The following is a 14236-nucleotide window of genomic DNA, read 5'->3' as shown; positions in this document are numbered from 1 at the left end:
AGGGCTCACCCTTTGCCCAGAGAGCCAGCTTAATCCTGTAAGAATCTATAGGGTTTATTTTTGGTTTTGTTTCAAGAACCCATAGGGTTTAGGAAAAAAAAATTTAATGTTTTATTTATTTTTGAGACAGAGACAGAGCATGAGCAGGGGAGGGGCAGAGAGAGAGGGAGACACAGAATCGGAAGCAGGTTCCAGGCTCTGAGCTGTCGGCACAGAGCCCGACGCAGGGCTTAAACCCACAAACTGTGAGATCATGACCTGAGCCAAAGTCAGACGCTTAACCAACTGAGCCACCCAGGCGCCACACAAGAACCCGTAGGGTTTTAAAGTCAGGTTTCTGCCCTTTCTCTTTGTGCTTCATGTGCCTTCCCCCAGAATGTCACGCTTGTTGCTGTGTTCAACATTCTGAGTTCCTTCACGTGGGATAAGAGTCCTTAACACCAGTGAATACTTAGCCCATATCCCTTAAAAGGAATGGATGGGCTTTTAGGAACCCGTTATTATGTCAAATGGGAGCTTGAGTTGTTTAAACAAGGTGTTTTTGCCTCTATCACTAAGCTAAGACATTGGAAAGAGTCATGCAAAGACTGAAAACAAATCTGGCTTTGCAACATAAGTGGAGCCCCCTCCCCCCATATCTTCTCACATTCCATATCCTAAGAGAACTGAGCACAGACAATCAAATCTTTCTTATCTTTCTCTTGTGGCTGTCAAATGACATATTGGGGGAAGCCTGCCTTCAATAGGAACCCTAAGGGTGCCTGGTGAACTCACTAAGTTTTGTTCATTTTCACAGGGTATGCGTGGAGAATCCGGTGAACGGGGTTACCCGGGAGAGCTTGGATACTCAGGCCCGCAGGTTGTATCAGTGAAGTTGATTTTAGTGCTAAAGGATATTTGTTTGAAATTATAACTTAGATACTTGGATGGGGATTTAACATATATCAGAATGGCCTTGGATACCTCTTTTCCAGGGCCTTTCCCAAGCAAATTGTGTATCTCTCTCCTGGGCAGGTTGAACCCTAATAGCAATATTTATGAATTCTTAAGATGTCTTAAATATGGCCCTAAGCACTTGTATTAACCCATTTAATCCTTTAATGGGGGGGTTATTCTCCCTATTTTACAGAGAGAAGTGGACGGGGGTGGGGATAGAGAAGTAAGGTAAAGTGGCCAAGCTCCCACAGTTAGTAAATGATAAAGATGGGATTCAAACTCAAGCAGTCTAGTTATCAAATCTGTGCTCTTAATTACTGCCTTTGAAACCATATTGAACTTACTCAAACAGTACTTAATTCATTAAAATTTTATTCAGTTTGGCATAAAAAATCAGCAAAGTGTTTATTGAGTATCTGTAATACATAAGTCACTTTGCTAATAGGCGTGGGACCTTCAGGAAGGACGTTAAGGCCTGGAAGAGTCTTGCCCTCAAGCAGGGTGTTGTAAAGGATTCAGTGATAACTGGAAATTTAAATTTCCCCGTCCAGTTCTTTTGGAATCTTCTAAGCATAACCCAAATCTGTCATTCTGTAAACCCTTCTGGAACATGTTCTACATCTTTCTTTTAAAAGCCAATTGTTCCCAAGTATCAAGTGGAAGAACTTGAAAACAACACATTTTACTAACACATTGAATCATTCTCCATAACTTTAAAAATTCTATGAGTGTCAGGTGATCACTTTGAAAGGTTTCTGTTGTTTTTCGACTTGACAAAGGTACTAAAGGAAGAAATGGGTAATCAAAGTGTAATTAGGGATTGTATTTATTTTATGATAGAAGAGTGTCTGAACATAGGGGAAAACAACCTAGAGATATATTTTTGCCTTCATTTTGATCGCTGGCTTAATTCAAATTTGGACCCCCCGCCACTGTTGTGTCCTGGCTTTCTCTTTTATATTCACTCTATCCTACTGCTGAACGCAAGGGGAACATGTTGTTTTGTGAACCATGAGCAAGATAATCAATAAAACCTCTCCTTAATTTCACCTCCCACTGGGATGTGGGTATGATGCTGTATTTAAATAGAAGACTACAATGCCTCACCCAGGAGTATAGAGGCCATGATCAATGCTTTTAATAGGAAAGCATTTTTTCAGAAAAGCTGGAGAAAAATTAGTGTTGAAATCAGTACAATAAAATAGATTGGGGAGAAAATGAGTAACTCCCCAGCAATGTGTCCAGTGCGATTAGGCTTCTTAAAGGTACTATTGGTTCTTGAAAAAATCAAAATGTGCCCTTGTGTGTGTACAGAGAAGGTTGAATTTTCAAAGGAGATCAATATCCCAGCAGCCCCTTTCATTCCCCTTTTAGGATTTAAAACTAGTTGGGTGTATTAAAATATAAAAGCAATGTTCTGAGATTTTAGGGCTCATCAGATTCAACTGCAGAGGTGGTCACAAATATGGATGCTGAAGGCTCATATCCAGTGCTTCAGATGGAGTGAGTCTGGGTTGCTTTGGTGCTGATGCTGCTGAATAAAGTGTGATACATGTGATAGTGATGGGTCAGCGCTCCTTGATTTGTGCTCCCATTGGTGACCAAGGCGACTTTGTGGTTACATGGGAAATAGACCATAAACACTGATTGAATTCTAATGTCATCTTTGAACCAGGGACCAAGAGGAAGGCAAGGACAACCAGGAAATTCTGGACCAAAAGGCTTACTGGGTGCTAAGGTACGTTTGAAAAATGAAAAACTACAGCAGAGTTGCATATTAACAGTGGCCAATTCATACACCTGAGTTTCCTGGATAAATAACATAAAGCTACACTGTTTGTTCTGGAATTGGTAGGTATCAGGGGTTTCTAGAAATAGCTAACTTGATCACTGGCTGTACCACCTTCTATTCCGGTAAATTGTGGGAATATGGTGATCAATGAGATTGGGTTAGAGCCCCAAGGGTGTTTAACACAAACTGATCGTGCCTTACCTATAGTGCAAGGAAAAATAGAGCTGTACAGAGGTATAAACGGCCAATATGATCCTCACAAGCATAAAAAGAAGCGTTACTATCCTAATTTTATAGATAAGGAAACCGAGGCTCAAAGGGATTAAAAATGATTAGTCATGAGGACGGTACGTGGTGGAATTGGCTTCCAACTTGTTCTTTCTAGTGCCCCTTCTACTCCTGACCCAGTCTCCCAGTGGTTCATAGAAGCGTCAGACCACATTGAGACAGATGATTACAAGTGGCTTCCTGATGATGGGAGCATTTGACATAGCTTAAATTCTGAGCAGCATGGTTTAAGTTAGGGATAAGCGTCTCAATCTGGAGATTCAAAATAGCAGCTCCAGGATAGCCTATGCCCTAGTTCTGTTCTTATTGACTCTCGATCAGAAAAAGTCTAGCCTTGTACCGATTGTATTATTTTCATTCTCTTTTGATAATATTTTCTGTTTGGAGCAGGTGAAAGTCTAGGTGTTTGTCTTCCTGATCTCTTAATCAAATGGCGTTTTTCCCTCTAGTAGCCAGATCATCGCTCCAGTGCTCAGAGCTTGGTAGATGTGGCCTCTTACATAGAACGCCTCCCTCCTTCTCCCCCACCCCACCACCAGCCCAGACATTAAATGTGTATATGAAGCATTTTGTATGTTGAAGGATACAATTAATTGTATAAAACACTAAAGGTGATTTATGAGTATATTACCAGTTCCAGACCATTTCGATAATAACAAGAGAGTCAGGGAGTTACCTTGTGGCCCTTGAGGTGATTTTAGTTGTGGTCTTGTTGTAGGGGATTCCTGGGCCTCCAGGGACAGTTGGTTCAAAAGGGAAAGCGGGACCAACAGGAATGAAGGTAAATGCCAGAGAACACATCTTTTTTTTGTTTTTTTTTCTTGTAACTTGGGTATTCTCATGTGAATCTCTCCGTATGTGATTATTTCCAGTGTGAGTTTTTGATATCATTGGTGATGGTATTGACTATACCTTATAGTTGGACAGTGGATACAGAGAAGGAAAGACATATAGACTGACATATAGAAAGATAGATAGATGGCCACCTATATCAGTAGGCAAAGACATATCAATAAATAGATAAATATATGGGTTCTCTACAAACATAGTCTTACATTCACACCTAGAAAAAGCCAGAAAAATATAAAATTCTGTCATGGATGCCATATACCTCATTTCACTAATTTTCAGTGCCCAAATCTCCACTATATTTGTTAGTAATCTCTGTGTAACAAAGTCCAGAGGAAGATACTCACCTTAGACTGTATGGTGTTGGCAACGGGACCTGAATAAGGGTGACTGTAAACTCTCTAAGGAAAATGACATAAAACTGCATGAACTCATAGGAAAAAATTAACTTCATGTTTACCTTTTGTTACAAAAGGGAGATCTTGGTGACACAGGAGCCACAGGCCCACGGGGTCGACAAGGACTCAGAGGGCAACCTGTAAGTCTGGCTTCTCTGTTTTGGACTCTCGGCTGAATTTCTTGTTTGTTATTTGTTCTTGTTTCACACAAAGTTCGAATATTCCTGATGAATTTTGGGGTACAAATATGATATGATCGCCAGAGCTGTTGTGACCCTAAAGAGTCAAAGGTTCTCAAACTCCTCCCATAAATAAAGAACCTAAAGATGTCTTGGGATTTATTTTGCCTCCTCACATGTTGTGGAAGAGGGATATGCCAGTGAGCCTCGTCTGTTTGACAAAGATGTTTTCTAAGCATTTGAGATTTTTTGGAATACAGATGTGTTCAATGAAACAATTTTTCCAGGGAAACAAATAAGACAGGCATTCAGACTTGCAAACTTTTAAGTGCATGGCCTCAATTACCCAGAACATAGAAATAACCTTTGGAGACCAAGGATCATCAAAGGTTTACTTGAACAGATAATGCTCCCAGAGACAGGGCTCTGAATTTAGACCTTAGCCATCCCTCTGAACATGAGAGCCAGTTAGTTATTTTATGACTATTTTCAATTCATCATTTTATTGGAATGAGCTTTATGACAGGGAGAAATGTTGTCTCTCCTGCAGCTCCTATGTTTGAGATTTCTTTCATCAACAGTGGGAACACCCTGCCATTGTTTTGCACTCAACATTGAAATTGCATTTGTTAGCAAGGGGAGAAGAAAAAAGCAGGCCAAAAAGCTTAAAATTAAATGTGCAAGGGGGAGAAAATAGAACAAGATTACTGTCAAAAGGAATATGGGATAAGTAGTGTTCTGCATCTACTCTCAGTTCGGGTGATGAAGTTAATGCTGTTCCACTTTATTAAAATTTCCTGGTTTAAAATAACGCAAAGGTTGTTTCTACCGGTCTCTCCTTGGGACAGACGAAGCTGGGGAGCAATGCCTTTCTGGAAGGTGTCATTTCAGGAATGTCAGAAGCGGTTATCTCCAAGATAGGCGGTTTGGATCTCTGAAATTTGTAGGTGCCCGAGGCTGTGTGTGTCCTTCAGCAGAGAGAAAACGGAGGAACAGCAAATGAACCTCATTTGCATCTTTTTTGTCCCCAAACAATTCATCTTTGGCAATCTTCTTTATCTTATTCTTTTTCATTTTTCTAATGTTTCAAGCTTTTCCCCCTTAGGCCATAGGAATGATCTTTGTGGCTTAAAACTTAAAATTGTTCTCAGTTGACTGCTTGGTTTGGGTGCAGTTTTTGTCCATTCAGCAAGGTGCACCTAAAAGGTTCTGAATTTACCCCTTGTCATAGGAAGCTCACTGTGTATATGTACAGATGCTAAGATCCCAGTAGTGTCATTAACATATTCATAATTGTTGTCATCACCATCACCTCTGCTTCCACTATCACTGCCTCCACCACGAACACTGTCATCATGACCAAGATCACCACCACTGCCATCATCACCTCCACCGCCCGCCCCCCCCCCCCCCCCCCCACCGGAATAACTTGCTTCCAACCAGTGTTGGAAGTAGAATGAAAATTCAGGTCTGTCTGGGTATACGTCTTATGCACTTATTCACTAAACTCTATTGCCTCCATCCCAGTCTTTTCCTCCGTAAGTTTGCATTTATCTCTAGAGATTTGCCAAATTCTAGAGCTTCTTCTTTTGTTACTTTACCCTGCAAAGAAAGGAAATTTAGCTCAAGAGGGATTTTGTACAGTGATGTGGCTCCCTACATCTGTGGCATCATTTTGGTGAGGTATAGAATCTTGCTAAAGAAGAAGTTAAAATTGAAAAAAAAATACTTTTCAAGTTTTAAATACTTATCCTCTCCTTATCCTATAAAGGTAGCTGAGGGTTTATCCTATGATACAGTATAAGCCTCCACCAAGCCCCTCTGCCTTCTCCATTTCCTTGCACTGCTGATTAATCCAAGGGTTCAGATAATATTGTCAACCAGTATTGATCTAGATGACTCTACCATTCATCTTGTGTCATTTTCTTAGGGTCTTACTGGTCCAGATGGATATGGACATCCAGGAAGAAAAGGAAAAAAGGTGAGGGTTATCTTACAGGGTATTCTGAACTAACTACTACGGTGATTTGTTTTTAATTTTACTAGAATAAGTCTTTATTATCCAAGTGGTATGCCAGAAATGGTTTCTAAATGCTGCTTATGACATGTTATAGCTGCCAGAGTTCCCTCCTTAAAAAATAAAAGCTGATTTTGTTACTGCCTTATTTAAAACTTGAACTCCTTTCCTCACCTTCCACCTATGCCAGATATTTCCACCCCAGCCAGGAACTTCCCTAATTTCCTGTCTTTGCAAACACTCTTGACTCTATTTAGGCATGTCCTTACACACCTCCCTCCTTTGGACTTTTTTCACACATTTTCTCTGATCAACTCACGTATCAACTTTTCCTTGTGGAACCCTTCTTGGACTCCCCCATGGAAAGATTTGGTTGTCCTATACTCTGTGTTCCTCACGCACATTGGTCATGTTTCTATAGTAGCCCCTTTCTATTGAGGTTATATTGAGGTTTATCCCTACATATCTGGCTACCTCCCAGTTTGTGAATTTGACAGTCGATTGCACCTTATTCAATTTCGTATTGCTTGAATGAGCCTGGCACAGAGTAGGTACTCAGTAAGTATATGTGAATATTTCTACTCTCATAAGGATATGGTATTTTAACATGTAGTTAATGGGTTACTGACAGGTTTTTAAGAATGGAAATCACATGAAGACTGTTGAACAAATCAAATGTCAATAGCCACAGTTATTCTGAGTGCTTCAGTCTGCGAGTTACCATTTATTGTTTCACAACATAAGAAATCACTAGGATGTTTAGTGATGCCCAGCTACTTAACCCTGCAATTGTCTTGTTTCCCTGGATGACACTGTTGCCATTTTATTGATCAGGATATTGCCCTTAGTATAATTAATGTGTATACATGCCCAAAACATAGTAGGCTCTTAGTAAATACCTGCGCAATGACGAACCATGGGTGCCTTGGTGATCATCTAGTTCAGACTTTTTGATTTATAGATACGAAAATTGAGACGTAGAGAAATGGAGTGATTTGCCGATGGTCACACAGCTGCTTAGAGACAGAGCTGAGTGTAGAAGCTAGCCCATTGGAGCTCCACCCTGGCAAATTAAGTCTTTCTTCTCTAGGGGAGAGTTTGCATAGCAGGGGAATTCTGGGTAGAATTCAAATGTCCAGTTTTTCAAAGTTTATTTTATTTATTTTGACAGACAGAGAGAGTGCACACGAGCAGGGAGGGCGCAGAGAGAGAGAGAGAGAGAGAGAGAGAGAGAGAATCCCAAGCCGGCTCCACGCTGTCAGCGCAGGGCTGGATATGGGGCTCGATGTCACGAGCCGTGAGATTATGACCCGAGCCGAGATTAAGAGTCAGGTGATTAACTGGCTGACCCACCCAGGCCCCCCTCAAATGTTCACGTTTTAAGCCACATACCAGCCCTGGTACTACATTCAAAGCAGCCTATGCTTATTGTGGTATGGCTAACATCATGGATTCAGTCCACATTGCATGGGTTTTTCCTGGCAAGGCTTCATGACCTCACTTTAAATAGCCCTATTGCTGCTTGGCCAGCTGGCTACCATTCCCTTCTCTGTTCATTTTCCTCTCTGAATCAATTGATTCATCCCTGCTCCCTTCTCCTCAGACTTCCAAGACCTGCTTTCTCTCCCACGTTTTCAGCAGGTGATTGTGCTTCTTGTTTCATTAATTAAATAGGAGCAGTGAGCAGAGAACCTCTACATACATCTGCCACTGCGTAGGCCAGCCTCTGTACCCTGCCTTCCCTCCTCCTGCTGTGGATAAGAGTCCATGCCCTTGTCTAAGACTGATGTCTTCTCTCATGGGCTGCACTCTGTTCCCCTTTTGCTTCCTTCCTGGGTCCTTTCCCTTCTGCAATTCCCTTCTGTAATGTTTTTCCCTCTCCACAGATCATTCCTGTCAGTATACAAAGAAGTGGGAATATCACCCCTCCCACAAGCAAACAGACAATAAAAAAAACACTCATTTAACTACACAGTACCATTGTCCCTTTCCTCTCTGGAAAAATTCTTTGAAAGAGTAGGTCTAGATCTGTGGTTCTCACCCAGGGGAGAGGGTAGGATCTCCTACCCTCTAGGAGATGTTCTGGTTGTCACGCCAGGGGAGGGGATGCAAATGGCACCTAGTGAGTAGAGACCAGAGATAATATTTTTCATCCTACAAAACACAGGACAGCCCCTCACAACAAAGAAGAATGGTCAGGTTGAAAATGTTAGTAGTGCCGAGGTTGAGAAACTCCACTTTCTTTCCTCTGGTTCTCTCTAACTGGTGACAATTGAGCCTTCACCCCTCGGCTCTGCCCGCGCAATGACTAAACACCTTTAGTCAAGGTGAAACCCACGGTGCTGAATCCATTGGTCACTTCTCTGCCCACGTCATACTCCACGTCTCAGCAGAATTTGACAAAGGGGATCAGGAGCTTATTCTTGAAACCTTTCCTCTCTCATCGTCCAGACCAGCCCACTCACTTGATTTTGCTGACTGTTCTTTCTCAGTTTCTTTGGAATGTTCTTGACCTCTAAATATTAGAAAACTCAGGGATCTATCTTTCTACTTCTCTTACTTCCCTCTTTAGTCACTTCTCAGGTGACCTTATCCAGTTACATAGCATCAAGTATCATCTATCCTGTGATCTCCAGTGTATTTCTCCAGCTTGGACCATACTCTTAAACATCTAAATATGTTTCCACCTTAAAATTGGCATGTCCCCAAACAGCCTCCTCCTCCTCCTTCCTTCTTCTTCTTTTGTTTGTTAACCTTTGATTCTGGAAAAATTCAAACACGTGTACAAGTGGCGAGACTAATATAATGACACCTATCCCCATGTACCCATCACCTAGCTCAAAGAATAAAAAACCTCGACCAATTTAATGTTGTTTTTTATGTATTCCACGACACATATATCCTTATCCCAATTATCTTGAAGCAAATCCCAGATATCATATATTCCATGAGTAAATATTTCAAGTTGCATCTCTAAAAAATTCTTTAAAAACATAACCACAGGGGCATCTGGGTGGCTCAGTCTGTCAAGCGTCTGACCCTTGATCTCAGCTCAGGTCTTGATCTCAGGGCCATGAGTTCAAGCTCCGTGTTGTGCCCCACATTAGGTGTGCAGCCTACTCAAAAAACTAGTAAAATAAAATAACAACAATACATTGTCAACCAAAGAATTAACACTAATCCTTTAATTTCATCAAACATCCGGTCAGCCAAAACAATTGCCCTGACAACCTGCCTCTCCTCCAGCCTTCCCCATCTCAGGGAGTGGAGCCTCCCTCCTGCCGATTGCTCAAGGCAGACATTTCCCCATCTTTAACAAATGTCTGTCTCTCACCCCCTATATTTAATCCATCAACAAATAATGGTGAGTCCACCCTCCAAATATGTGCAGCCTCTCATCACCTCTCACCACCACCGCTGCCACCCTCTGGGCCAAGACAGCATGATTTCCACCTGGATTACTGCAGTGGCCACCTAAATGTTCTCCCCGCTTCTACTCTTGCCTCATCTAGTTAGTCCTCCATGTAGCAGCCAGAGCCCTATTTTTTTAAATTTTATTTTGTATTTTAAATATTTTATTTTCAAGTAAACTCTACACCCAACATGGGACTTGAACTTGCAACCCCAAGATCAAGAGTCACATGCTATACTGACTGAGCCAGTCAGGTACCCCCAGAGCCATCTTTTAAATGCATAGTTAGATCACTCAAAGTCCAGCTATGCCTTCTGATGTCATTCAGAATTAACCACACTGTAAACATGGCCTACAGGATTCTATATAATCTGGCCCCTCTGTGAACTCTCTGACATTATCTTCGCCTCCTCCCCTCCCCCTATTCTGCTTCCGTGTTCCTCAAACACAGCACAGGTTCATATTCTTGCCTCAGGATTCTTCATACACTCTTCCCTCTGCTTGGAATGCTCTTTTCCCAGATACCTGTTTGGCTGGCTTTCTTGATTTCTGCTGGTCTTGGCCCAAATGCCACCTTTACCAAAAAGCTTTGTCCAACCACCTCATATAAAATAATGACCCTCTTCCTAACCCCATCCATATCATTCTTTATTCTTTAATCTCCTTTCTGGAATAGCATTTCTCTCTCCCTGACATACTTTTCTTCCTTACTAGCAGTTAAGTTCCATGATAGCAGGGTCTTTGTTCTGTTCAGTGCTGAATTCCCAGTGCTTAGAACAGTGGTTGGCACATAGGTGCTAAATAAATATTTGTTGAATGAACAGTTGCTTTGTAGTGTGCCTTTGATCTGACAATGGGCACCTGCTTCCCACCAGTCTGTTTGGTCCCCTTTCCTTTGGTTTCCATTGGGTCAGACCTCTGGATATTTAGACCAACAGATAAAATTGTTTAAGAAGGAAGTTCCATTACATAATATATCAAGGAAGTGGAAGAATTTGTAAAAGTCATTTGCAAGTTGTTTCACTTTGAATTATAAAAATAAAATATGGCCACTTGGGAGTAGTTCAAGATAACAACTGTTGCTCTAGTTGTTTTTCCTGGCACCTGTTTTGAGTCTGTTTTCTCAAAATTATAATTTATTCTTTTTCTCGGAGGAATGTGAAAGAAAGACTTAATCACATGACAGTAAACAAGACCTTATCTCTTTTCTGACACTAGGGTGAACCTGGATTTCCTGGCTCTCCTGGTGCACAAGTAAGAAGCTATCTTTTGGGGTCTGGCATCTGGTATGCAGCATGTGTCATTTGTTTGTACTTATTTTTCTTTACACTCAACGCTCTGCTTTTGATTCTGTTAAGGGAGAAGATGGTGACCCGGGCCACCGAGGAGAGAAGGGGGCGAAGGGAGTCAGAGGGAGGAGGGTAAGAACCAAAGGAATTTCCCAAGATCTGTAGAGGCCCACATGACACCGCTCACAGGAGCAGATTTCTATTGACTTAATGGACTTAGCAGGAAGGCCATTGTCCCCCTAAGTCAGTGCATATTCCACACCTCCCTTGGGCTACCTCACTCTCCCACTTAATACCACTCTCACTTACCTTATAAATGCAAATGCGACTCATCAAACCATAATAACAGAAAATCTAAGTTGGAGTTTCAGTTACACAATATCAATATCTATGTGAAGTCTAGATATCATTCAGAAGGGCATTGTTTTAGCTGCAGAGTAAACACTGATGTTTCTTCAAGATTCTTCCAAGCCTTAAATTTTTCTTTGTTAATTTAGGACTAGAATCTCAAGAATATGGCTGCCATCTTGGTGGACTTTGAGCCATGTTTTCACTGTGCTTTGTAGAGTCTACCATTAAAAATCCATTCCTTCAGGATGTAAAGACTCAATATTGAAAAGCTGCCATCACTGGTGGCTCTATTCAGAAAGAGTAATCTTGTGGATATCTAAAACCCTGGTAGTGTTTAGCTGATAGACATTAGAGAGCAAGGCTTTTTGGAAAAGGACACGACTAATGTTCAGTGCAGAAGAGAGGAAAAAGAATATTTATTATCTAAGCACTCAATAAGTGGTATTTTCACACATTGGCAAGGACATAAAGAAAAATTTGATCTATGTCTAACTTGGTTTGCTGCTGGCTAATATTGCCCTGCTCAGCTAAACTTATCTCTCTGGTTTCAAATAAAAAAAGATAAAGCATCAATTACACGCAGATAATGCTGTGTCAGTTCAAATACCTGTAAGACAAGCAGTGAGCTAAGCTCAGCTCATACCTTTTTTCAGACTCCAAAGACCAGAAGGTGGTGAAAGAAGTTTTCCTTTCTCTTGTTGCCAGGCCCTCAATGTGTATTTCCTGCATTCTTTTAATTATACGACCTGGAATCTCAACTGGGTATTGAGTCAATTTGGACTCAATTGTGTGTCTGTATGTATGTCCGCATGTTGGCTTGGATTAGGTATGTAGGGGGCAATTTAGATGGCTCCCATAATGAGCCCCCTCCTTTTCTAGTCTTGGTGTCTCACTCCATTGATACAGTTCATAAACTAACTTGTCCATAGCAGACTCATGGGACCTTAGAAATAATGACAGCTTGGTATCTTAAAATGGGTCTGATGGTTTTAATCAAGTTGTATTCAAGAGGAGAAGCTTATTCCTTTGGTTTGGCTATTTTTAGGGTAATGCTGGCTTTCCTGGATTTATTGGAACTCCAGGTGACCAAGGCCCTCCAGGACCAGTGGTAACGTTGACTCTTCTTTCTATTTTCAACCCCTGGGTAAAAGTAAATGAGAATTTGCAAAGAGCTATCTTAATGAAGAAATGAACATTTAGGATGCACTAGAGGATGTATATAGGGAATGGGCCAGATTTGCTTTAGAGGACATCAACTGATACAGTATATTTATTCGGTATATATTTTTTACCTGAACATGGGGAAGATATTAGAGTGGCTGGAGATTTATAAACATGTCTAAATACATAATACATAAAACTCACTGGACAGTGAGTTTATCAATGCAAACAAGGTGAGTAACAACATTATGCAAACACTAGAAGGAAATCCTAACAAAATATGACATTTATACAATCTTAACTAAACTAACAATGTTGCTGGTCCACAAATATTTTTAAAATTGCCTGGGAGTTCATCTGGTATGAAAGGAAAGACTTTGGGGCTCTTGTCACTTTGTGCCACACCTTATCCTATGAGGCTAGGCTGTCATTTCGTGAGGGATGGTGTAGTGAGTGAGTCCTGGGTTGAACCTGGTGGTTTCACTGCATTTACCATTCACTGTAGAGCAGCAACAAAGTCATAGAATCAAAAATCTTAGAAGCAGAAGGACTGGACGTGGCCATTTACAGTTGAGAAAACAAAGGCTGAGAAGATTATAGTTATCTGCCCGAGATGACAAGTTACTGCCTTGCAGAATCTAAATAGAAGCAAGGGTCCTTCGACTCCCAGAGTAGCTGCAGTAAGGCTTCTCTGTTCTGAGGGTTTCCAGGGATGACTTGTGCAGCACAAGAGCAGAGATGGGGTGTCAGTGAGTAGCCTGAGGAGAAGGGATAGGGAATGAGGTCTGCTTTACAATTGTCTATGAATGGTCCTGAGATCTTGAAAGGTCTTTTCCTGAATTGGATCCTATACTGTGGTTTGGTCACAAGATGACCTGATCTTCTAAAGGTCCTTATGTACCATAATCCTGGATATCCTGGATTCTGAGGTCTGGGCCACACCTCCTAGACACTCCAACTTTCTTCCTTAAGGAGTCAGAATTTCAGGGCCAGGAGTAAAGGGCAGAAAGTGGGCTATACTGTGGTAGCTTTCTCAGAATCTCTTGCCAACTCTGGAGAATAATATTTTGTACCTCAGAATCTTGCATTTTAAACTCATATCCGTTCTTTCCAGGGCATCAAGGGCGCCAAAGGTTTGGTAGATGTGATGGTACGTGAACGTTTTAATTCTAAGCCTTATCCTTTTTAGCATACAAAGCTTTCCATTTTCACCAAATAGAAATCTATGAAGATTCTTTAGTTTCTCCTCTTGTAAATTATTTTAGTACTTTAAGTTGATCTATAAACTTTACTCAGAGATGTTAGAATCACATCGGTGAAAAGAGTCGGATAATATTTTAAATTGTGGAAGGAATTTGGTTGTTTTTGAGTACTTCAGGTGGAAGGAAAGACTTTGAGGCTACTACCCCTGTGCTATATGCCTTGTTGTAAAGTTTAAAAGTTGCTTATAAAGTACTTATAAGCCAACATATAGTATAGTACAGGTCTTCGTGTCTCGTGACACACCTGAAAACAATCTCAGAAGCTATGATGGCTTTTTATCTCACAAGTACAAAAATACTAC

At 41.1% G+C, this 14236-nt stretch overlaps 1 protein-coding gene across 1 annotated transcript in view; it reads left to right on the top strand.

Annotated features, from left to right (window-relative positions):
* LOC102950795 (collagen alpha-4(VI) chain-like) overlaps positions 1-14236 on the top strand; it is a 147103-nt gene that overhangs the window by 96879 nt on the left and 35988 nt on the right. The window contains 9 exon segments of the mRNA XM_042998360.1: positions 797-859; positions 2612-2674; positions 3735-3797; positions 4341-4403; positions 6373-6423; positions 11090-11125; positions 11230-11292; positions 12557-12619; positions 13787-13816. Coding sequence (XP_042854294.1) covers positions 797-859; positions 2612-2674; positions 3735-3797; positions 4341-4403; positions 6373-6423; positions 11090-11125; positions 11230-11292; positions 12557-12619; positions 13787-13816 — 495 coding nt within the window.

The sequence above is a fragment of the Panthera tigris genome, chromosome C2, assembly GCF_018350195.1.
Source record: "Panthera tigris isolate Pti1 chromosome C2, P.tigris_Pti1_mat1.1, whole genome shotgun sequence".
In the NCBI taxonomy this organism is placed as follows: Eukaryota; Metazoa; Chordata; class Mammalia; order Carnivora; family Felidae; genus Panthera; species Panthera tigris.
Note: the sequence above shows the minus strand (reverse complement) of the source record. Positions and strands in the feature narration are given on the sequence as shown.